The sequence below is a fragment of the Callithrix jacchus genome, chromosome 1 (genome assembly GCF_049354715.1).
Source record: "Callithrix jacchus isolate 240 chromosome 1, calJac240_pri, whole genome shotgun sequence".
Lineage (NCBI taxonomy): Eukaryota > Metazoa > Chordata > Mammalia > Primates > Cebidae > Callithrix > Callithrix jacchus.
In genome coordinates, this window is record NC_133502.1 from 10202682 (window position 1) to 10229329 (window position 26648).

General features: G+C 41.1%; 1 protein-coding gene across 4 annotated transcripts in view; it reads right to left on the bottom strand.

Annotated features, from left to right (window-relative positions):
• Nucleotides 1-26648, bottom strand: part of DCT (dopachrome tautomerase) — a 66947-nt gene that overhangs the window by 15236 nt on the left and 25063 nt on the right. For 2 of the 4 annotated variants that reach the window (XM_035292513.3, XM_002742475.7), the window contains exons 2-6: nucleotides 18442-18741; nucleotides 15633-15733; nucleotides 14728-14894; nucleotides 11130-11309; nucleotides 8313-8448 (exon numbers count right to left, since the gene is read on the bottom strand). In XM_035292513.3, the coding sequence (XP_035148404.3) occupies nucleotides 8313-8448; nucleotides 11130-11309; nucleotides 14728-14894; nucleotides 15633-15733; nucleotides 18442-18741 (884 nt within the window). Of the gene's footprint in view, nucleotides 1-8312; nucleotides 8449-11129; nucleotides 11310-14727; nucleotides 14895-15632; nucleotides 15734-17991; nucleotides 18370-18441; nucleotides 18742-26648 lie in introns of those variants that run through there. The other 2 variants (XM_035292527.3, XM_035292522.3) reach the window with 2 other exon arrangements.

Below are 26648 nucleotides of genomic sequence, written 5' to 3' on the forward strand. Positions count from 1 at the left end.
CAACCTCCATCTCCTGGTTTCAAATGATTCTCCTGCCTCAGCCTCCTGAGTAGCTGGAATTACAGGTGCCCACCACCACACCCAGGTAATTTTTGTATTTTCAGTAGAGACATGGTTTCACCATGTTGGTGAGGCTAATCTCAAACTCCTGACCTTGCGATCCACCCACCTTAATCACCCAAATTGCTGGGATTAGAGGCATGAGCCACCACACCCAGCTAGAAACTACTTTTATAAATCTCTACTCAGCCACTTACTGGTTGGTGTGACATTGACACATTTTTTAGCCTCTCTAAACTTTATTTTCCCTGTGTTTAAAACAAGGAGAGTAGTTTACCATACACAGTTTTGTTCATTTAAAAGGCGAGCTTTGAATGACATCTCACATAGGGGCCATCACAGAATAGATGTACGATAATAGGACACTCTCCTCACAAAATGCGTGGAGAATCAGCTAAGTACCAGGTACTGTTCTAGAGGCTGAATATGTTTTCAGTGATCACATTCATTTTCCACAAACTAATAAAACCTACAAAATACATCTTTATGATCAGATTGTTAGGTTTTCCAGGAAAATAAAATATTGAAAAAGAATGTTGTATTTTGTTACTCACATACACAGAGAACAAATTACTTTCACTAATTCTAACCGTTTTTGGAATCGTTAGGGTTATTTTTCCTTTTTTCAGAAGTCATGATCGCAAACAAAAGTTATGAACAGACAGATCACAGAAAAGGAGATGCAAATGGATTTTTTTTTTAATGCATGGAAAGATGCCAGATTTCACTTTTTTTTTTTTTTTTTTTTTTTTTGAGACTCAGTTTTGCTCAGTTGCCCAGGCTGGAACACAATGGCACAATCTTGGCTCACTACAACCTCCACCTCCTGGGTTCCAGCGATTCTCCTGTCTCCCAGCGATTCTCCTGTCTCCGCCTCCCAAGTAGCTGGGACTACAGGCACCCACCACCACACCCAGCTAATTTTTGTATTATCAGTAGAGACTCATCTCTTTCACCATGTTGGCCAGGCTGGTCTTGAACTCCTGACCTCAGGTTATCGATCCACCTGTGCCTCCCAAAGTGCTGGGATTACGGGCGTGAGCCACTGCACCTGGACTGGACTTCACTTACAACAAGAGAAATGCAAATTAAAACTCGCTGAAATGCCTTTTCACCTATCAGGTTGACAGAGATTAAAAAGTGTGATGACACAGGGACAAAGAGCATAATGAGAGGGAATGATGGGGGGACTGTGTTTCTGACACATAGGTGACACACAGGCATTAGGAGAGAATACTGTGCAATCTTCTAGAGGCAATTCTGTAACATTTATCAAATTTCAAATGCATTGTTTTACCCTTTAAGCCAGGGATTCTATTCTCTGCACTTACCTTGCATGTTCAAGGACGTTTGTTGTAGCATTGCAAAGCAAAAGATTAGAAATCACCTAAATATCCATCAGTAGAAAATAGTTTAAAATCTTAAATTTAAATTGAAATTGAAAATAACACATTTCAGGATTAATCCATGCAACAGAATACAATACAGCTATAAAAATCAAATAAGAAAGCCCTTTGTGAACTGAAATGATTTGAAATACATTTTTTAAAAAGTGGGAGGAAGGCAAAGGGACAGAGGGATCTATAATATGCTATCATGTGGATAAATACATTAACATATTTGTTTATTTATAAAATATATCTAGAAATTTTGAAAAAATGGTTATTGTTACTGGAAGATGGTAGTGATAATATGGACCTCATTTTATACATTTTGTATTTTGAACCTTTTATATGCACTAAGATTCTAAGATAAAAAAATTAGAAACCTATGCAATGACCTAAAAATTAAATAAAGTGATAATGAAATATTACATGTAACAGGTGCCCTTTACACATGGCCTTCTGTATCCAATTATAAGTAATCTAGACATGATTTAGAATATACAAAAGGATGTTCATACCTTATATGCAAATTTTATATAAGGGACTTGAGTAGCCACAGATTTTGGTACCCATGGAGGGGTAGAACTAATGCACTCAGGATACTGAGGGACAACTATAATTGTAACTGTATAAAACATGCAAGAATATGAAAAGAAACAAAAAGAAAAATTGAGATGGAATTACAGGCATTTAAAAACTTTTTTCACCAACATTTCTGTAATTACAAATGATCTAAAAATCATAAAACCACTAAAAATAAAAATTTCACACAAAACAATGTTATTTTAATTTTTAAAAATCTTAGTCTAATTATGATTTTTCTTATTCAAAGAAAAGCAAAATGGATCTATCTTTAACTGCTTCACTTTGGGGAAGAAAAAAGCAATGCCCCATTGATATGGTTTGGCTGTGTCCCCACCCAAATCTCATCTTGGATTTTAGCTCTCACAATCCCACATGTTGTGGGAGGGACTCAGTGAGACGTAACTGAATCATGGGGGTGGGTCTTTTCTGGGCTGTTCTCATGATAGTGAATCAGTCTCATGAGATCTGATGGTTTTATAAATGGGAGTTTTCCTGCACAAGTTCTTTCTTGCCTGCCACCATGTAAGATGTGCCTTTCACCTTCCACCATGATCATGAGGCCTCCCCAGCCATGTGGAACTGTAAGTTCATTAAACCTCTTTTTCTTTATAAATTACTCAGCCTTGGGTATGTCGTTACCAGCAGCATGAAAACAGACTAATATGCCTGTCCTTTTTTTAAATTTCAACTAAACTCACTCTAACTGAGAATTGTTTATACTTGTAATTTTGAGTTTTGATTTCACTAACTTTGTTGCAGCCTGAAACAGTAGACTTGAGGGAATGTGTTCTTTTTCTGGGTCCACTAGGGGAGTAGTTTTAAGGGCAAGAACTTCCCAGAGCCATCCCCCTCTCCCATCTCTTTCCATCTGGGAGATTTAATGGTCTCTGCTTTAATTTTCACAACCAAAAGTCAATCACTACAGCAGAAGTTCTAAGGAACTCCTTTCATTGGCCAGGGGTCTTAGAAAAGGTGGAGGCTCCTCCCAGGGTAAAAGTCCTCTTCTTCCACACCCCTTTGGACTCCGTGTTTGGATCCCCTTCCACATACTCATTCTCTCTCGTGGAAGCTTTCTTTCTTCCTCTCCTTTTTTATCTTTCTCTACCTAAATAAATCACTTCCTACAAACACTTTTGGAGTCCAGTATTTACTTTACAAGTGCACCTGCTGTGGTCCCCTCTCTCATTCTTGAGAGAGTGGGAGACCAAGAACCTTGGAGAAACATCCTCTCAGGGGAGCTGAGGGCTTCCCTGAACCCCTGAACCCCAAAAGCCTCAGAAGGGCTCTTACAGGGTTAACTTAGGGTAGTCTATCAACTACAGGTGGTTTTAGAAATTCATTTTCTCCTGATGCATATTTCTAAATTAATGAACCTATTAGATACAGTGATTAGTAATAAGACCATTGTGTTTTATTCCATTTAGAATGTCACTGTACAAGGTGGAAAATAGGCATGAGCTGCTTTGTATTATTCATGGAACCTATGGACCCCCCAGCCACAGAGGATTTGAAGGAACTTAGAACTCACCAAATGTGCTTTCAAAAAGGATAACATCGGAGAACACTCTTAAGAATAGCATCTTTAGGAATTGGGAAGAAAATTACCATTATGCAACACAGTTTCTTTCTTAGCATTTAAATAACTTTACAGTCTGTTGGTTTCCTTTTTTTTCTTTTCTGGATTATGTCTAAATTTAATATTGAAGACAGCACTTAGCATTTCTCTGGCCTAATCTTATTTGCCATGATAAATGTGTGCATTTGCTTCAATTACCTTAGGAATTACTAGAGATTGCTTCAGAGTTTTTCCTGCACTTTAATGTTCTGCCTTCTTTTGCTCATTATTGTGATCACATACAGTTTTGTAGCTCTATTGCTTGAAGAGATTTCACAAAAAAATAATTTTAATAAATGTCATGTACAGTATATTTGCATGAATTGCCTCGTGAATTTGAAATTCCAGAAGCTATAACTCTGTTAACTGAAATGCTTTAACCTGGATCTCAATATGTGAAAAATCATTTAAGGCTGAATTGGCTTCAGCATGTAACTCTTTGAAAATAGCCTAAAGTAACTGTGAGTTCCGGAACTAGTGCCAAAAGATTATTCACTCTGCGCCTTTAAAGAAAGGCTGTGGCTTTTTATTTATTTATACATATATGACACATACTACTAAAGAAAAATAAAATTTTAACATTAAGTACATTAAAATCAATGAAGACAAAGATGATTAAATGTCTCATCTCTCTGAACAATGTTAAGTCATGGGATTTCTCAACCATCAAGTCACAATGTGAGCTCCCACCCTAAAGCAGAAAGAGAAATATGACTGAAGAGATATCCCTACTATATATAGTCCAGGTATGGTGGCTTACCCAGTGCTTTGAGAGGCCAAGATGGGAGGATTGCTTAAGGCTAGAAGTTCTGAGACCAGCCTAGGCAACATAGCGAAACCTCATCTCTACAAAAATAAAAAAAAGCTGAGCATAGTGGTATGTGGCCATAGTCCTAGATACCTGGGAGACTGAGTCAGGAGGATCACTTGAACCCAGAAGTATGAGGCTGCAGTGAGCTGTGATCACCACCAGATCAGGTCAGGAGACCCACACTTTGCAGAGTGGGAAGCAGAAGCTCCACATGGTTCAATTACATTCCCAAGATTGCCCTGGTCTGTACCAGATAAAACTGATTGACTTGTAATCCAGTACTCTTTTCCTATGTCATGAAGCCCCCCAAAAGTCTAGAAAAACAAACTTCTGGCTGGCCACAGTGGCTCACACCTGTAATCCCAGCACTTTGGGAAGCTGAGGCCGGAGGATCACTTGAGGTCAGGAGTTCAAGACCAGCCTGGCCGACATGGTGAAACCCCGTCTCTACTCAAAATACAAAACTTAGTGAGACGCAGGGGCACATGCCTGATATCCCAGCTACTTGGGAGGCTGAGGCAGGAGAATCACTTGAACCCAGGAGGCAGAGGTTGTGTTGAGTCAAAATTGCACTACTGCATTCCAGCCTGGGCGACAGAGCAAGACGCTATCTCAGAAAAAGAAAAGAAAAACAGACAAACTTCTATAAACTGATGGTTTGAAGATGCATTATAATGCCATATATGGACTAAATTGTGTTCCCCCAAAATCCATATGTTGAAGCCCTAACCCACAGTGTGACTGTATTTGGAGATAGGTCCTAGAAGGAGGTAATTAGGTTTAATGAGGTCAGAATGGTAGGGCCCTGGATTAGTGTTCTCATAAAAAGAGGCACCAGAGAGTTTATGCTCTCTCTCCCTCCACTATGTGAGGACACAGCTAGAAGGCTCAGGAAGAGAGTCTTCACCAGGAACCAACTCAGCAGACACCTTGGTCTTAGACTTCCCAGTCTCTAGAACAGTGGGATATGAATTTCTGTTGTTTAAGCCATCTAAACTATGGTCTTTCATTATGCCAACCTGGGCAGACTAAGACACACTGCTAAGATTAACATTAAAGTGAGGAAAATTCTGGAAAAAACAGAGAGTCTTTGGATACCATATAATCTAACTGGATAATAATATAAACTCAAAATACTGGCAAAATAAAAAAGGAGAAGAGGTGAAATTTCTTCTCATAATTGCTCCAAAACTATCTGTTCAAGGCATACAGTTCAGAAGACAGACGGTGATAAAATAGATGATGGTGATTTAAGTATCTGTAAAGCAGAAGTACTGTTGGGGATTGGCCGCTGAAACATGAATGTTTATGTGTCTAAACCTCCTACACCAACTTCAGTGAGCTGTACTTAGAAAAGCAGCCCCTCACATTCAAGAGCTGGCCTGGTGCTACCAACCAGAACTTGATTTTCCCCTGTTGGACATAAACAATCTCACAGAAGATTGACAGCAGACAATGCCACCCTGTGACCACGACGGATCAGGACAAAAACAAGACAATTCCACAACTGTGTGTGAGCACAAACAAATTAGGAACATTGTCCAAGCCACAAGATGCATGACATCCCCTTTCCCAGCTACTATGAGCATTTGCTGCTGTTATACCAATTATATTAACTTCAGTCTAGTCTGCCCCATATAGAGATACGAATTACTCTATCAAGATACCCCATCAGAGAGTTATCCTGCTTACTGATAACATCCAATTCAGAGCAAAGCTTCTGAAAGTCCTCCCTAAACCACCTGGTACAAGCCCAAATCCTTTCTGTCTTTTCCAACACCCACTGGCTGAGACTTTCCACAGTCCTCCATTCTCTCCCTACAAGGAGTAACAGACCAATGTATTCAACTATATCACAGGCTAGATAGCACTGACTAGGGTAGCTGAACCATGGGGCCTCGACTCATACTGCCCCATTTTGTTTGTCTTAGGAAAGTTCACCAGGGGGGTGAACATACTTTAAAAACTAAAGGTTTTTAAGGCACAGTGGCTCACACCTGTAATCCCAGCACTTTGGGAGGCCGAGGCAGGTAGATCATGAGGCTAGGAGTTCGAGACCACCCTGGCCAATATGGTGAAGTCCCATCTCTACTAAAAACATAAAAATTAGCCAAGTGTAGTTGGTCACACCTGTAGTCCCAGCTACTCAGGAGGCTGAGGCAGAAGAATCACTTGAACTCAGGAGTCAGAAGTTGCAGTGAACCAAGATCACACCACTGCACTCCAGTCTGGGCAATAGAGCAAGACTCTGCCACCAAAAAAAAAAAAAAAAAAAGCTCAGAATTGTAAATTTTACAATCCCATTGTCAAGTTTTGTTCAGTTTGTTTTTGTTTTTGAAACAAGGTCTCACCCTGTTGACCAGGCTGGGGTGCAGTGACACAATCATGACTCACTACAGCCTCAACCTCCCAGGCTCAAGTGATCCTCCCACCACAGCCTCCCAAGTAACTGGGGCCACAGGTGCATGCTACCATGCCCAGCTAATTTCTAAAGTTCTTTTGGCAGAGACAAGGTCTCACAATGTTGCCCAGGCTGGTCTCGAACTCCTAGGCACAAGTGATTCTCCCGCCTCAGCCTACCAGAGTGCTGGGATTACAGTCATGAGCCACTCTGCCTGGAGGTTTTCTTCTTTTGCTTTAAAGTAAGACAGAAATCAGACTGATATACCAAAGGCATTCATCACACTGAAATTTAAACAACTGTGAGGCTCCTGCACAGTCAACAGCAATCCTATTTACTGTCTGTATTATTACATGTCAGAGGTATGACTCTGATTAACAAATTAAATGGCCTCCTCAGCCAGGCGCGGTGGCTCAAGCCTGTAATCCCAGCACTTTGGGAGGCCAAGGCGGGTGGATCACAAGGTCAAGAGATCGAGACCATCCAGGTCAACCTGATGAAACCCCGTCTCTACTAAATATTCAAAAAATTAGCTGGGCATAGTGGCGCGTGCCTGTAATCCCAGCTACTCAGGAGGCTGAGGCAGGAGAATTGCCTGAACCCAGGAGGCGGAGGTTGCGGTGAGCCGAAATCGCGCCATTGTACTCCAGCCTGGGTATCAAGAGTGGAACTCCGTCTCAAAAAATTAATTAATTAATTAATTAAATGGCCTCAAATGTGAATTTCTGTATTAATGCCATCGGTAAAGGCATTTGTCATTTTTTGCTCATATTGGCTGTGAAAGGGAATGTCATGCATCCTGTGGCTTGGACAATGTTCATAATTTGTCTGTGCTCAGACACGGTTATGGAGTTATCTTGTTTTTGTCCTGATCAGTCATGGTCAGAGAGTGGCCTTGTCTGCTGTCAATGTTTGGTGAGATTGTTTATGTCCAAGAGGGGGACATCAAGGCCTCGTCGATAGCACTAGGCCAGCTCTTGGATATCAGGGGCTGCTTTTCTTCTTTCTCAAGTAAAGCTCACTCAAGTTGGCATAGGAGGTTTAAATGTCCAGCACCCCTTCTCCATTCTCCTCCCCTTTTCTGGATAAGTGAACCTCTCTTTCCTATGGGTAACACATTGAAGGTGGTTTGTGTGGACTAATGCACCTCAACAACACTCATTTAGCCAGTGAAAAATCATTTATTATTAGGCTATTATAGAAATTCACCAGTGGATTGTAAACTCTTGTCTAAGATCATCCAAAAGTGAACCATCCCTGAAGCATGAGTTCTGATTAGGGCCTTCAAATGCTATCTGACCATCCCTAGGGTATAGATTGAAATAAATTAACATTTGCACACATCACATTGTTCACACAGAGAATAAAACACCAACTAATCTTAATCGTATGGAAAAAAATTAATCTGACATATTATCTAGAAAATTTTCAGGCATTCTGAGTCTTTGAACATACCACAAAGATGGGATCATTGGCGGCTGAATGTGGCAAAGCGCTTGTCCCGTTCAGGAAGGAATGAACCAAATTATGAAGGCTCATCACTTGAGAATCCAGAGTCCCATCTGCTTTATCAAACCCTTCCAAGGCATTCCTGGGAGAAACAAGTGTGTCAGTGACAACAGGCGATGACTGATAAAGGTCTTTTTTGTTGTTTTCAGTCTAGACGGTAGTTTTCTAATTTGAGGTTGGGTAAGGATATGGGAAGCTCTGTCATAGCAAATCAACCAAGAATTAGCCCCAAGTCTTTTTTTTTTTTTTTTTTTTTTGAGATGGAGTTTCGCTCTTGTTACCCAGGCTGGAATGCAATGGCGCGATTTCGGCTCACCGCAACCTCCGCCTCCTGGGTTCAGGCAATTCTCCTGCCTCAGCCTCCTGAGTAGCTGGGATTACAGACATGGGCCACCATGCCCAGCTAATTTTTGTATTTTTAGTAGAGACAGGGTTTCACCATGTTGACCAGGATGGTCTCGATCTCTTGACCTAATGATCCACCCGCCTCATCCTCCCAAGGTGCTGGGATTATAGGCGCGAGCCACCGCACCTGGCCTCTTAATGATAATCCTCTGTAAGGGGAGAGAACACTTCATCAATGCTATTTCTGAGTTACACCTCTTTTGTGTACTGTATGGCATCCTTCATCCCCGTCTCTCATGCCCTTGGAGGGCAGGCTCTGTGTTTTCTTCAGATATTTATTGCCAGGGTTCAGTACCATGCCCAGCACATAGTCTGTGATCAATAATCTTTTTTAAATTTAACATATAATCTGATATTTATATTTCTCAACCAAATAGACCTTCGGCTTGACTGGAGGTCCAACTACTCAGGAGGCTGAGGTAGGAGGATCACTTGAACCCAGGAATTTGAGGTTATAGTTAGTCATGATTGCACCACTGCACTCTAGCCTGGGTGACACAGCAAGACCCCGCCTCTAAAAAAAAGAAAAAAGAAAAAATTTTCTACCACCATAAAAAGACTTTAAGAATTATGAGAAATATATGTATAAATAAGATTTTATTTATTTATTTATTTTTGAGACAGAGTCTTGCTCTGTCACCAGGCTGGAGTGCAGTGGCGCAATCTCAGCTCACTGCAACCTCCGCCTCCTGGGTTCAAGCAATTCTTCTGCCTCAGCCTCCCGAGTAGCTGGGACAACAGACGCATGCCACTACGCCCGGCTAATTTTTGTATTTTTAAAGCAGAGACAGGATTTCACCATATTGGCCAGGAGGTCTGGATCTCTTGACCTCATGATCCGCCCACCTCGGCCTCCCAAAGTGCTGGGATTTACAGGCGTGAGCCACCGCGCCCGGCATATAAATAAGATTTTAAACAAAGATGGGTCCAATAAAAGGGTGGTAGATAGATTAATGATCTCTAAAACTGGATTCTCTCTCTCTTTTAACTGTGTACAAAGTACACAGTTCATATGGGGCCAGGACAAGGTAGGCTGAACTCAAATGTAGAGGTTGTGCTAAGCAAAGCATGGCTCAGAGTCTGCTGCGGTTGGATACAGCCTTCAGAGAAGGGTCAGTGGTGTGCAAAGGGTAACATTTGATGCTGTTTTGAAAAGGAGCATGCATTAGTTTTTTGTCATGACAAAAGCGCTGTTGAAATAGGTTGCATTCCCCGTATGTTTGAGTTAGGGGAGTTGTTCTCAAAATGCCGTGCTCAGACCACCATAACTGGCATTGTTCGGGATTTGGTTAGAAATGCAAATGAAGACACAGCCTACACCTACTGAATCAGAAACTCTGGGAGCAGGGCATGAAATATGTGTTTTTCTTTAGTAAATGTCAGATGTACTTAAATTCTAGGCTGATCTCTACAGTACATACAACCACACATGGCTACTTTTTTATTTTTATTTTCTGTAGAGACAGGGTCTTGCTGTGTTTTCCAGTAGCCTCAAACTCCTGGCCTCAAGCGGTCTTCCTGCATTGGCCTCTCAAAGCTCTAGGATTACAGGAGTGAGCAGTATGCCCAACTTGTGGTGGAAGAGTAATAGTTGGTCTTTAAATGTTAAGTATTGTAATGTCATTGCTGTGCTATAATTTGAATTGAATTTAGTCAGCAATACTCTTCTGAGATCTCAGACCCCACTATTAATGTCTGTGGCTGATAAATTTCTAATATCAACATTTTTTAAAATAAGAAATAAAAGAGAAAGAGCATGGGCATTGAAAAAACACTGTATTGGCCAGGCATGGTGGCTCATACCATTCCAACATTTTGGGAGGCCGAGGCAGGAGGATCACAAGGTCAAGAGATCAAGACCATCCTTGTTAACATGGTGAAACCCCATCTCTACTAAAAATATAAAAATTAGCTGGGTGTGGAGGTATGTGCCTGTAGTCCCAGCCACTCAGGAGGCTGAGGCAGGAGAACCACTTGAAACAGGGAGGCAGAGGTTTTGGTGAGCTGAGATCATGCCACTGCACTCCAGCCTGGTGACAGAGCAAGACTCTGTCTCAAAAAAAAAAAATGTATCTAATGAAGTACCCTGGTTCTGAAGACTGGACCTATAAATACAGAAATGCAAAAGATGGTTTTGAACAACTAAGTTAGATGGTATTAAAACCACATTGTTCATCATGGTGGATGGGTAAAGACTTTCCTCACACCAACTTCTTGCTAACTTCTCTTATCAAGCCTCTCTCCATCACTTAGCGTCGTAAATAACCCCCAAAACCTTGGTTTCCTTCCAGTTCATTATAACCACAGGCATGAAAACTGTACTGAAAATGCAGGTCCAGCAGAGCTCAGAGCACCCACCTGAAGCTGAAGGTAGAGTTCTGGAAGAAGGGAGGATTGTCAAACTTCTGGAGAGACAGGCAATCTTGTATGTCTTTTAAGGTTGGCAATTTCTCACCATTTCTTCTCATTTGATTTCTTCTCAGCAAACCTTCATAGGTTCCATTGCACAAGGTGACTCGGTGGTTGTAGTCATCCAAGCTAAGATTTGTAATAAGATTTAAAATAATATGTCTTGGCTGGGCACGGTGACTCACGCCTGTAATCCCAGCACTCTGGGAGGCCAAGGCAGGTGGATCCCTTAAGGCCAAAAGTTCAAGACCAGCTTGGCCAATACAGCAAAACCTCGTCTCTACTAAAAATACAAAAATCAGCTGGGCATGATGGCAGGTGCCTGTAGTCCCAGCTACTCGGGAGGCTGAGGCAGAAGAATCACTTGAACCCAGGATGCAGAGGCTACAGTGAATGGAGATCACACCTCTGCACTCCAGCCTTGGTGACAGAGTGAGACCCGGTCTCAAGAAAAAAAAATAAATAATAATGTCTTAACTCACGGATGGTATTATAAATTTGGGCCAAGCAAACCAATCAGGGTCACAATCATGATCAAATTTGATTATAAGTACTTTACCAGAGTGAATAGTATCTGGTGAAAGTACTATGCCTGAAAGTCATTATGGGTTGAGAAGTTTCAAAAATGTAAATGCACAAAATATAGACATGGGCGTAAATATGAATAATCATTACCATTCTATCGGAAAGACAGTGAGAGGGTTTATAAGACAAGATGACTCCTATTGCGTGCATTTGAAACTTGAGTAATTGAAGGGAGAATGGGGGGTTCATATCATGCTGAGCTAAGCCAGTTTTGACAGAAGCAATATATAAAGTTATGAAAGCATTTTGGGCAAACAGGGGAGGTCAGATTCAAAGCAGATGAAACTACACAAAGGGGAGATATTAGGAGAAACGCTGTGTTGGAAAACGTTCCAAGGTATTAGAGTATCAATAGTTACGTGCTCAGCGTGGAACTGAGAAGGTCCCATGTCCGTAAAACATTATGTCCTACATGCCAGCTGTGGTCTGGATTCCACCATCAGAATAGTATTTCTTTTTTTTTTTTTTTAGAGACAGAATCTCACTCTGCCACCCAGGCTGGAGTGCAATGACATGATCTTGTCTCACTGTGGCCTCCCCTTCCCGGGTTCTGGCAATTCTCCTGCCTTAGTCTCCTGAGTAGTTGACTACAGGTGCATGCCACCACACCTTGCTAATTTTTTGTATTTTAGTAGAGACGGGGTTTCACCATGTTGCTCAGGCTGGTCTCAAACTCCTGAGCTCAAGCAATCCACCCACCTCAGTCTCCCAAAGTACTAGGATTACAGGTATGAGCCTCCATGCCCTGCCCAGAATAGTATTTCTTTTTTTTTATTTGTTTTTCCTTTTTTTATTTAGAGATAGGGTCTTACTCTGTTTTACCGGCTAGAGTACAGTGGCACAATCACAGTTGACTGCAGCCTTGAACTCCTGGGCTTAAGCAATCCTCTTGCCTCAGCCTCCCCAGTGGCTGGGACTACAGGTTGGCATCACCACAACTGGCTAACTTTTTTTTTTTTTGAGGCCGAGTCTCGCTCTGTAGCCCAGGCAGGAGTGCAATGGCACACTGCAAGCTCCACCTCCCCAGTTCAAGCAATTCTCCTGTCTCAGCCTCCCAAGTAGTTGGGACTATAGCCACATGCCACCACGACCAGCTAATTTTTGTATTTTTAGTAGAGACAAGGTTTCACCATGTTGGTCAGGCTGGTCTTGAACTCCTGACCTCAGGTGATCCACTCACCTCGGCTTCCCAAAGTGGTGGGATTACAGGTGTGAGCTACCGTGCCCAGCTGGGCTAACTTTTTTAACTTTATGTAGAGACAGGGTTTCACTACATTGCCCAGGCTGGTCTGGAAGTCCTGGCCTCAAGTGATCCTCCTGCCTCAGTCTCCCAAAATGCAGACCATTATTTCAACAGTAGAGATAAAAATGTAAAGATGTTATTGTGAGGGTTTTAATGAATTAGTGGTAGCACTTAGTATGTGAGAATAGAATCAGCACATCCACAGGGATGAAAGAGGCCAGGACCTAAACACTAAGCAAAGAAAGGTCTCCAAGGCCTCCCAGTCAGCATTTCCCAAAGCAAATTCCAAAGGGATGTTCAATGAAGTAAGAGTTCCAGAGTCAGGTAAGTTTAGGCTCCTCTTGAAAAAGAATAACACATTTATCTATGGAAGGCTTGAAGACATTCTAAAAATTAAAAAAAAAATTTTAACTCAGTCTTCTCTAAATTTACTTGATGACAGAAAAATTTACTTGATGCGTGTCTTTTTACATACATCCACTAATATCCCAAGGTACCATGGGAAATGGTGCTTGATGGGATGAAGCTCGGTCACAGAAAATGTGCTAATGATGTCCCTACTCGTGGAGCACTGTTCTGAGCACTGCAGGAAATGCACAGGATGCAGAAGACGAAGTTCCTGCTAGCTGGGCATGGGCCCCTCAAAATGCACACCTGCCCAGGCTCAGGATGGCAGCAGTGAAGCCTGGGGACCGAGGGAGCCAGAGCTCTGTGCCTTGGAGCATTCTAAGGACCTGGGAGGCAAGGCCGAGCAGTGGGGTTAAAAACATGGGGATTTTGGAGGAAGAAAAATGAATAAAGGAAGGTGAAGAACCTCTTGGGAAATCTTTTATCGAAATGTGTTCTGGGAAAGAGAAACAAATTCAAGGAGTCTTTGAGGACAGAACTCTTCATGGGCTGCAGGCCAGGCCACCGACGTGTGTATGTAGTCTTTAGCATGTGAGACACCATCCTTCCCTGGCTGGCCCCAAGCCCCTGTCCTCCTCAACCCACCAGCATCCTGTGGCCCAGACATACCAGGCTGTTTCCAGAGAATTATCCAGCTTCACACATGATGTTCCCTCCACCAAGGACTCACCTACTGCCCTGCCACACTCCCCTCACCCTCCTCTACACCTGACTACGGTCTGTGCCCCTTCCCTTCTCAGAACCATCATCTCCACCTCTGGGGGACTTGCCTGGACTCTCTTCCTGTCTTTGTGTATACACCTGTTACAGTACTTCTCACACTTAATTATAATTTACTTACAAGAAATCTATCTTTGTTAACTAATACGAGACAATATCCAAAAGGGAGGTTTTATTTCATTAATCTTCGTATTCCCAGCAGTACCACATCATGTAGGATATGATTGGTGCTTAGAAAATGTTGACTGAATGCAAGAACTACTCTTAATTTGATTAGGCTAGTGCAAAAGTAATTTCAGTTTTTGCTACTAATTTTAATGGCAAAACCCGCAATGACATTCGCACTAATCTGATAAAACTAACCTGATCTCAACATGATGGCCAAGCATAATCAATTCACAAATGTGATTTTTATATATTTTTTTAAATAGTTTAGAATTTTTGAAGTCCCACCTCCCACAGGAAAACTGCTTCCAGAAACATGTAAATAGAACTCCACATGCATAAGAAGCAGAAGTATAAAGTGACTTCACCTCTCAGACATCAGAAAAGACTGTCTCTGGATATCATTGCAGGTACAGGAGCCATTACCTATCACAGACCGTTTCCCAGCTGGAGAATCTTGAGTTCTGACTAATCAGAGTCGGATCATCTGGTCTTGCTGCCCCAAACAGCTGGTCTGTACACACATCACACTCGTTCCTCCCGGTGGCGAAGTTCCAGTAGGGCAAAGCAAAAGACTCATTGCCAATGAGTCGCTAAAAACAAAGGGCAGGCCTAGTCATTTAATCCATGCCATCAGATACAACAAGAATGTATACAAGGCAAAGACCGATATGTGTCTTCACCAAATGTCTACCAAGATTAGGAGTACCAGATGGATAAATGAATGAAGAAATTGTGACATAAATCAGCATGTGTATATAATATCTACACACATATATATGTATACTGTATACAATGGAATATTATTCAGCCTTTAAAAAGGAGATGATGCCATTTGTAACAACATGGGTGAATCTAGAAGATAGTATACCATGTGAAACAAGCCAGACACAGAAAGAAGAACACTGCATGATCTCACTTATTTGTTGAATCTGAAGAAAAGAAGAAAAAATAAAAAGAAACAATGAATACATAGAAAGACAGTTACATAGCAATTACAAAGGGCTGGGAGAAATGGGAAGATACAGGCTGAAAGGTGCAAAGTTGCAGTTGTGTAGGATAAATAAGTCTAGAGGTCTGACACTAGAGTTAGGGTTGTATCGTGTATTGGTAATTTTCCAGGAGAGGAGACTTTAGGTACTCTGACCACACACACACAAAGCTTTCTCTATGTGATGCTGGGTATGTTAAGTTGCTTTAGTGCAGTAACCACTTCACTTATCTTGTATGTATGTCAAGATAAGTATATCAAAACTCATCTTGTATGCCTTAAATATATACAATACATTTTTTTTAAAATGAAAAGTACTAAATGCATAGTTTTGACCTACCTGGAGATCTCTTTCCAGACACAACAAATGGTACCGGTGCCAGGTAACAAAAGCAGGTCCTTGATGTGAGAAATCTATGGCCTTGTAGGGGCGTCCTGGTCCTGAAATAATTGGGAAACATATTAGAGATGACAGAATAGAATTTTTAAAATGTTAAATGTTACCTGGGCTGTATCTATAGAGTCCATGATGTTTTATAATAGTAAGAAAAAATGTTTGTTGTTATTTATCTCTCTAAAAGCAACAGTAATGACAGGAATGACAAAGGAATTTCAAAGTAATAGTACTTTTAGGATAAACCCTGCTTTATCTCTCAAAAGATTGATTTCTAGCAGAGATCTGGGAAATTCAGGTGACTTTCAGAGTTGGGAGCCCCTAATACATGTTTAATTGTAAGCAACAATCCATTCAGGTGAAATAGACTATCCAAAAGTTCGTGTCCTTTGTAGGGACTTGGATGAATATGGAAACCATCATTCTCAGCAAACTGACACAAGAACAGAAAGCCAAACACCGTATGTTCTCACTCACAGGTGGGTGTTGAACAATGAGAGCACACGGACTCGGGGAGAGGAGCTCACACACTGGGGGCAGTTGAGGGGGGGATAGGGGAGAGACAATGGGGGGGTGGGGAGGGAGGAGAGGGTGGGGAGGGATAACATGGGGAGAAATGCCAGATATAGTATGCATCTAAAGTAAAATAAATAAATTTTTTTAAATAAATAAAAAATTTTTAAAAAGATTATTAAGACCTAAATGAAATGTATTTTTAAAAAGCAATTGCTAACCTATGCTTCACGAATGTATCAATTTAAAAGAGAGGGATTAGTTAATAATATCATAACTGTAACTGCACTTAGTCCTAATGCAGTATTTATGTAACCAAAAAGAACTTTCATGTAGTTTGCCTCGCCCATCAGTCTGTTGTATCTACCAGCTGACAAGCATTGTCACTGAGACTAGAAGAGAGAAAACTCCATTCAAGCCATGTAGGCTGGCCACTGAAACTGCCAATTTCAGTGAAAAGCTCTGGACAATTTAATGACCTCCTTGCTGCCTGGTCCATCCTTCTTCCCTTTTTCATAACAGCTTTGATGGTTATGTAGAAACTTTAGCTAACTTTAGTTCTGGTTGAAAATACCTACAATAACTTCAGAGAGCTGAACAGACATGAATATAAATTCAATTCCTAGCTATGACCAGAAACTATCATTTTTTTTCCTCTTGAGAGGCTACTCTCTCATAAAGCAAAAATTCCTGAGTGATGACAGGAAAACTATAAAGGTTGATAGCCAAAAGAGCCTCCTCATCTATCGATAAAGAAAGACAGATGCTTACCTGAAGGCAAGTTTTAAAAGACTCACACTGAGAAAAGAACTGCTGTCGCTGATGCTGGCCACACAGCCCTTTTTCATGTTTAATCCAGAACAAGGTTTCAAGTTCTCAGAACCCGACAACGAGAGGGCATCAAGTGAAGGGGGACATGGATGAGCACAAGGACGAGTGCGTCCAAACCAGAATCTCGCTCTTCAAAGTGAGCTTGATGTCTTCATTCATCCTGACCCCAGTGAGGGACCTCAAAAATGGGGACAGGTGCACATACAGCCAGGCATTCAATGACTGCTATGAGAAGAATCTAGGATGGATTCAAGCCCCCCTGGAATACATTGCTGTCATGGCTTTCTTTTGACTGAAAAATAACTAAGGACAAAGCTGAACCTACTTGATCCATGATGTTTTTTGTTTGTTTGTTTCTTTGTTTGTTTTTGAGATGGACTTTTGCTCTTGTTGCCAGGCTAGAGAAAATGGCGTGATCTCGGCTGACTGCAACCTCCGCCTCCCAGGTTCAAGCGATTCTCCTGCCTCAGCCTCTCAAGTAGCTGGGATTATAGGTGCCTGCCATCACACCCAGATAATTTTTTGTATTTTTAGTAGAGATGGGGTTTCGCCATGTTGGTCAGGCTGGTCTTGAACTCCTGACCTCCGGTGATCCACCTGCCTCAACCTCCTAAAGTGCTGCGATTACAGGCATGAGCCACTGCGCCTGGAGGATCCATGAAGTTTGTAACAGACACCCCCCTCATTCCAAGTCCTACCCAGGCCCCAGTGTTTAAGACGTGGAGGGGCAGGTCACCATTTTCCCAAGCATCCAACATGACTGTGTTGCAAAGAGCTAAGCAGCAGAAACTCTACATGGCTGTGGCTAAGCTTGTACTTTTCCTTGACAATACAACTCCAAAAACTTTGGGGGTTCCGGGCCATAGAGGAGTACCATAAATGATCTGAAAAATATCATGTGATAGACTGTCTAAAATCTATCCAAAGTTTATCTACCACGTGAGTTTAACAAGATACTTACTTCCAACATGAGCACTCTAATTCTACACAAAGAAGCTTCATGTGCCTTGGCACATGCTCAGTTAATTCCTCTAATTTGGAGAAAAGGTCAGAGAGGGCTTCCAAGGCCAGATTTGCAAATATTTTCTTCTAAAATCAAAAGGAATTTGCCTCCATCTCACCGACTCACACCTTTGATGATTAACAGCTTTATAGAGCACAGTTTACACTTTGAACCAAGAACCTACAGTAGAGGAGAGAACATTTAAAGTGTTTGCAGCCAATGTGCAGAAAGAAAGTGTTTCTTTCTAACTCCAGGCAGTATTTGATAATTCTACGACTTTCATAAACCTAAGGCTGCCTTGAGGTTCTCTCTTGTTAATTAACTTGCATGAAATTACTTCCCACTGCCATACCTTCAACCCAATCACAAACCTGTAATAATGTACCTTCAGCCAGGGAGAAAACCCACCTAATAATGTATCTCTAACAGAATAATAATGGAGCCACACGAAAAAGTCATAAACACTGCAGTTGGCAAACTGCGGCTGGGTCCCATTGGGCCCGAGCAGGCCCAGCCAGTGCTGTGTGGTGATCACATAGTCGGGGTGTATGCTCCTCTTTGCGAGATCTAGGGCGCCCAAGAACTGCTCTCTCTCCTGAGGAGTCAGGGAATGGATGTCCTGCCGAATCACTGCTGGTTTCTTCTGATCGCAGCTGGGGCCGGTCCAGCCAAACTTGCAGTCTCCACAATTATAGCCGGCAAAGTTTCCTAGTTTACAAAACAGAAAGATGGAAAGGAAGCGGGTTTATGTGGTTTGGAAGAAATTTCTCAATTTGCACTCTGAAATTTAAATGGAAGGGAAGATGAAGGTGCTTATGTGAAGGCAAAGAACGTCAATTTTCCTCCCATGGTCTCCTCTTAAATGTTTTTATATTCAAGTAGACTAAGCACTAGAGAGTTTCCTAGAAACATTCCCAGCAAAGAAACAGGACATGAAATGTGTTGCCTACTGCAATGAGCTAAGCTGCATCCCCCCAAGTCCTAACCCCCAGTATATCTCCTATGTGACTATATTTGGAGATAGTGTCTTAAAGAGGTGATTAAGGGTAAATGAGGTCATGAGAGTGGGCCCTAATCCAGTATGTCTGGTGTCCTCAAAAGAAGAGGCATTTGGACACAGTTTTAGAAGGATGACCACATGAAGACACTGGGAGAACACAGCCATCTGCAAGCCAAGGAGAGGGGCCTCAGAGGAAACAGCTCCCTGATCTCAGCCATCTAGCCTCCGGAATTGTGGGAGGGTGAATTTCAGTGTTTAAGCTGCCCAGTCTGTAGGACTTTGCTATGGCAGCCCCAGCAGACTCGTGCACACACTCCTTCCTCCCAGGATCGCAGAGGTGTCTCCTCCTGCGCCTGCTCCACACCCGTACAAAGGGATGACATAGAACAGTCCATTGATTTAGAGAAGGAAGAAAAAACACAGCAAGCTAAAGATGGAACCAAAATGAATACATGGCCGGGTGTGGTGGCTCACGTCTGTAATCCCAACACTTTGGGAGGCAAAGGCGAGCAGATCACATGAGGTCAGGAATTCGAGACCAGCCTGGCCAACATGGTGAAACCCCATCTCTACTAAAAACACAAAAAATTAGCCGGGTGTGGTGGTGCATGCCTGTAGTCCCGGCTACTCCAGAGGCTGAGGCAGGAGAATGGCCTGAACCTGGGAGGTGGAGGTTGCAGCGAGATCACACCATTGCACTCCAGCCTAGGCGACACAGCAAGACTCTGCCTCAAAAAAATAAAATAATAAACAAATACATAAATTAGCTGATTTCCAGGAATTTAGGTGAAATCTCACATTTAAAAAGTTGACTTATTTCGCCAAGTTGACAGCAGTAAGACAAAATCAATGGAGGCTGGCAAGTCATACGGGTGAATCAGCAGCTGTGATACCAGGAAGTGCCAAATACCGCAGGATTTCCTGTCAGCTGCACAAAGCTCTCTGCTTTCTCAAAGCCCAGGGAAGGAGGACAGGACTGATCCTATCTAGCTCTGGGCATCTCTCTGATCAGCATCTCAAGTTTAAATGCTTTTATCTTGCCCCAGACTTTTCCCATCTTCACCTTGTAGGGTACTGCTTTTGGGTATGACTCGCACTTTATTCCTTAGGTTAAAGGTAAAATTGAAATATCATTAGAGCAAGAGGTTGAAACAAAAGGGAATAATAAGGCTTAGCTCCCGGAAAATTAAAGGGATTATTATGTAAAGCATTTAAAGAGGGTGACCAGCTCACTCACTCTTCCTCCACCTCCTCCTCCTCTACCTCATGCCCTAGGCCTATTTGCTTGCTCTTCCTTATTCCTGGAACACTTTCCCTCACTGTCTCCCTAAATTTCTCTTCACCAGCTTCTACTTTAAGCGTCACATTGGTCCTCTCTAAGGTCATTCTTGATTCCACAGGTCGGGGTCCGGGTCAGTTACTTCCTTACACTTCATACATCCCCTTTCTTCATATTTATTTACACTGACTGTAAACATCTCTACACGTGTTTCAGCTCCAGGCAGCTGGAAGGCTCTGAACTCATTAACTAGGCCTCTGCTGAGCCTTGCTCAAAACAAGTGTGTGTTGAGTGAATAACAGAAGTATCGAGCACATAGCGGATGATGCCACCTACATTTTCTCTCCCTGTTCTGTGGATTCGCAGACAAAGCAGCCTCTATTAACAATTTTGATAAACTACAAGTTCCAAAATAGAGGTAAGTAAAAAGTTCTGTGACCATAGAGGAGGGAGGGTTACTCGGATGTCTCAAGGAAGGGAAAATTTTCCAACAGCATGAAAACAAAATGATTAACAGCACTCTGTAAGAAAAATGCACAGGCTTCCTTTTCCATAGCGGATTTTTTGATGGTTAAAGAAAATTTTCTTAAAATGTAAGTAGGAAGAATTTTCTTTAACTGTAATTTGTTATTTGGGTTTTTTTTTGTTCGTTTTTTGTAATGTAACATATAGCCCTCCTGCTTTTACATAACTCAATTATCTGTTTCAGCACTGTATGAGAGCATAAGTAAAAATATTGAAGAAAGGGAAAAAATTCTACTCTTCCCCAGACCAAAAGTCATGTTTTTGAATAGTTTAAGTTAAACATTAAAATATATGTGGATTCCTGGAGATAAATGATTAAATACAAATTATTTATTTAACAAATATTTATAAAGCGGCTACTATCCCATCAGATACTGTGCAAGATGCTTCAAGTTTTATGGACCTTGAAGTCTATTTTCCCGGGCAACTTTCAAAAACAGATTTGATTGAAACATATCACCTATGGCAGCTTTTAAAGGAATGGAACATTTTTTTGAGAACTGAGTGAACAAACTATGTCTCAAGAAGAGTAACTCAGAAATGTCTAACTCATTTATGACTCAGTTAAATTTAACTGATTAAAACTCAGTTAAATTTCCAACTACTGATAGACGATTGGAGGTAAATGTCTAGTCACCTCTCCACAGTAGAAGAGTGATTCCTTGTTTCAAAATGCTGAGAAATGTGGGCAATGATAATATAATAATCGGTTCATTGATTTTAACCCTGGTTTCGGATGTTGCTGGTGGAAGATTGCAGAGAGTGGGGGAAAGGGTAGATGGAAATTTTTTGTACTTTCTTCCCAATTTTGATATGAACCCAAAACTGATCTGAAATAACAAAGTCTCAATGTTTAAAAATATTAATCAATAACACCCCTAAATATTATAATAATTAATTTAATACATTTCTACATTTAAAGGCATAACACGTGTTTTTGAATGTGGGGGTCTGATTGTTGAAATTGAGTGATTCATAGCTCATGCCATGAATCTGAAGACTACTCTATTTTCTTTGCCATGATTCTTTGTAGTTGGCAGAAACAAAATGATTAATTGACTCTCTCCTGTATTTCTTTAACAAAGAATTTATTGAATACCTACTATCTAAAAGGTAGCCAACACTAAACATGCCCAGATAGTGAGGGAGGTGTGAGTGTGTGAGGGCAGGGGAGGGTTAAATTTCTGTATTTTGGACTCACTTTTGCTGTGACCCTAAAACTGCTCTAGTAACTAAGTCTATTTAAAAATACAACAATTTGGCTAGATGTGGTGGCTCACGCCTGTAATCCCAGCACTCTGGGAAGCTGAAGCAGGTGGATCACAAGGTCAAGAGATAGAGACCATCCTGACCAACATGGTGAAATCCCATCTCTACTAAAATACAAAAATTAGCTGGGTGTGATGGCACACACCTGTAGTCCCAGGTACTCGGGAGGCTGAGGCAGGAGAATTTCTTGAACCCTGGAAGCAGAGGTTGCAGTGAGCCGAGATTGCACCACTGCACTCCAGCCTGGCACCTGGTGACAGAGCAAGACTCTGTCTCAAAAAATAAAAATAAAAATACAACAATGCAACACATCTTCCTTTATGCTACCATAGCTTTTATATTATGAAAAACAAGCACATTCAAGTGGAGAACTTAGAACCACATCCGGTATATAGTGAGTTTTATATTAAGTGTTATTATTACTAGTATTACTAAAGACCACTTATCAAATAGTATAGCAATTGCTTGTCTTTGTATTTGTCATACATTTCATTATACTGTGCACTCCTTAAGAATCACATCAGTATTTCCCCCTCCCCGCGCTGTATCTGAAGGGCCTAATTGGTGCTAAATAAATGCTGGGTGGGTGGGTGGTGAAAGAATCAATGAATAATTGAATAAAAGGGATAAGACACTAGTGGATACAGATACAGATGGCCTCTGACTTATGATGGTTCAACTTAAAATTTTTCAACTTTAGAATAATGCATAATCAATATGCATTCAGTAGAAATTCTACTTTGAATACCCATGTAACCATTTTGGTTTCCAACTTCAGTACAGTATTTAATAAATTACATGAGATATTCAACACCTTATTATAATATAGGCCTTATTATAGTATAATATGTGTGAGATGCTTTTTCCCATCTGTAGGCTAATGCTAGTGTTCTGAGCACATTTTAGGTAGATTATGCAAGCTATGATGTTTATAGGTTAGGTGTATTAAATGCATTTTTGACTTATGGTATTTTCAACTTATGATGGGTTATCGGGATGTAACCCCATCATAAGGCAGGGTGCACCTGTATAAATAAGGCATAAAACCTTAGTCTAGTGGAAATGAAGGACACGTACACAGTGACATTTCAACACAAGTCAAACTGTGGGAAAAGTGAAAACAGAGGAATAAACCAAGTTCCATGGGACGACAAGTGACAAAATGATTAATCCTGACTCAGAAAATCAGAGATACTTCACAACTATAGTGAACAAGAAACTTTCATGTAACCAGAGTTGCCTCCAAAAGGCAATGTATAAGTTCTAATAAGAAAGCTTTCAACACCTGTGAAAAGAATGGGAGGGGGGAAAAAAGAAAGCTCGTGTCTGGTTTGGAGCTCATTTATGACTCAGAAATTTATTCAGTTAAAAAATTCCTTTTCCAACATGTTTCAGAGAAAATATTCCAAATCTCTGAAGTTAGGTCCCTTTCATTTCTAAGCTTACAAACCTGACCTAAAGAATTAGTTGAAATGCCGAAGATGACTGAAAAGTATAACAACATGAAAGCCCAGTAGGCAAAATGTTTATTCCTTTAATTTAGATATCCTAGTAGCATCTTAGCTCAATTTAATATGAGTTAATTTTTTCTTCTTAATCTACCAATGCAAAAAATACAAGAGGAGCATTTTAGAAAGAACTGTGTTATCTTACTGGGAAATGGAGAGAGAGGAAAAAAATGATCCCTAGATCATATCAATCTATCGACCACAGAGTATGTCCTTGAGTAAAACTTAAATTTAAAGAGTCAAAGTCTTATGCTGACAAACGATTAGGATAAAATGGAAAAAGAGTGAGAACATCTAAACGCCACACATTCCTACATGAACTGCATTAGCTCAACCTCAGAAAGCCATTAGACTAAATAAGCTTAAAGACCACCGATTAGTGAATTTACAAGGAACTCTAAATAGCCTATTCCTTTTAATCAGAGATTCTATTATTTTAATAACAATACTTTATACTGACATAGGTCCTTTCATCTACAGTACTCAAAAGGATTTTACAAGTGGTTTCATCATTATCCCCATTTCAGAGATTGGAAAATGGAGGCACTTAGTCACTTGTACAAACAAGAAGTTCACCGTCAACTGTTCAAAAACTGTTTGGTGCATACATTTTTCAAAAGTCAAAAGACACATCTGGAAATGGCATTTTCTTGTAAAGCCAACTGGCAGGTAAGCCTTATAAGGTAAAGAGCAAATTCAAAGTCTCCTGAAATTCAGCTCTTCCTGACAGTTAAGCTCAGTAGCTTTTTTATTTCAATTTATCCCTACAGAGGCAATAGAGAAGCTCTCTAAAGAGAATTTCACCATAGAATTTAGGGTTTTAAAAAACAAATCCCAGGGTTTGTATGTGTTTCTATTTTTTAGGCTGAAATGACTTTGCCAGCTTTATGATTATGGAAACTAGGAAGTGTTTATTTTCCAAAGAATCAACAACATTCACGGTCATCCATAATCTGTTACAAGAAACTTACCTACATCTCCTCCCTAAGAAATTCTGGATCACCCCAGGAATGCCCCAGGGACTCTTGCAAAAGAGTCATCAGGCTATTGTAGAGATTTTTTTGGAGGCTCAGGATCAGGTTTAAATTCCAAAGATTGTCCCGCAAATCATGACAAAGCTAATCATGTCACAGAATGGTAATCACGATGTACACAAATTAACTTCCCAGCTCAGTCACCTAAGAACTTAGTCTCGTGTCCTGAGATTCAAAGAAAAAGACCATCTGGCAACATAAGTTGAGCCATCCAAAGTTGGTATGATAATACAACGGAATATTATTCAGCCTTTAAAAAGAAAAAAATTCTACAATTTGCGACAACATGGATGGACCTGGAAGACGTTGTGCTAAGTGAAGTAAGTCAGTCTCAGAAGGACGAACTCTGCATGAGTCTTGTTATATGAGACATCTAAAGTAGCTGAACATATAGAAGTACACAACAGAATTGTGGTTACCAGAGCATGGGGAAGGGGCTGTGGGGAGATGTTGGAAAGTTATAATGATACAAGATGAGCAAGTTTCAGAGATCAGCTGTACCATACAGCACCTATAGTTAACAACAAAACATTCAGCACTTAAAAACGTGTTAGGAGGACGGATCTCATGTTAACTGTTCTTACCACAAAAAAAAAAAAAATAAACAAAAACCAAGAGCCACAAGGAACCTTTGGAGATGATGGATATGTTTATTATCTTGATTGTGGAGATGGTAACAGAACCAAATCAGGCACATTAATTGTGTGCAACGTTCTATGTAACAATTACGCCTCAATAAAACTGGAAAACATTAAAAGTCTAGTAAATTGAATTTATAGATGCAGTAAATCTTAAGTTACCTTTAAAAAATGTAGATGTGGAAAGAATTACGTTCCTGATGCGTCTGGACTGAGCAGATCACGGGGGGGAAGGAAGCCACAGCTTGCAGGCGGGGTCTCAGGGCCAGGCCCAGCCTTGACAATGACAGGAGAGGAAAACCATCTCCCTGGAGGAAGCCCTACTTCTTTGACCTGGCTTATAGACATGGGACTTCCTTACAACCTGGACTTAAAGAACAGGCCCTATTTCTGGCCCAATGCCCTTTTAGAGCAGGGGATCCTTTTTTGTCCATTTTGAAAGTTCCTAATGGAAAAATCCTTTTTTGTCCATGATCCTAAGTTCCTGTTACTTCTGGAGCAACACTTATAAACACTTCCTCAGCAAAGGGAAACAGCAATGATCCCTTCTATTCTATCATCCTCTATTCTTTCTATCCCTACCAAACAAACAAACTTGCTAGTCAGGTAAAAAATATAAAGAAGCTGGTAACAAAAAGAGTCAACAGTTATATCTGACTTCCGAAAGTCCTCTGCCTCAGGATTCTATCCAATGCAAATTTCCAGCTTTTCAAAACTTTTGGCACTTTCTTTTTTTCTTTTTTGAGATGAGGTTTCACCCTCATCACCCAGGCTGGAGTGCAGCGGGGGGATCTTGGTTCACTGCAAGCTCTGCCTCCCGGGTTCAAGTGATTCTCCTGCCTTAGCCTCTGGAGTAGCTGGGACTACAGGTGTCCACCACCATGCTTTTTTTTTTTGAGACACAGTCTCACTCTGTTGCCCAGGCTGGAGTGCATGGCACAATTTTGGCTCACTGTAACCTCTGCCTCCTAGGTTTGAGTGATTCTGCTGCCTTAGCCTCCTCAATAGCTGGGATTACAAGTGCCCACCACCACGCCAGGCTAATTTTTGTATTTTTAGCAGAGATGGGGTTTCACCATGTTAGTCAGGCTGGTCTCAAACTCCTGTCCTTCAGTGATTCACCCATCTTGACCTCCCAAAGTGCTGGGATTACAGGTGTGAGCCACCATGCTGGGCCAGCACTTTTTCATTGATTGACATAGAAATAATTGTTCTGGAAGTATTTTGGAGTTTTGAACAAAGAAGTTACTGTGTTAGTGTGATTGAAAACCACAACATGCTCCTCATTCATCTGAAAAACCATCAAAGTTTATGAGACAAAGTCTATGGAAGCAAATGCTTAAATAGCTTAGAAAAACTGCA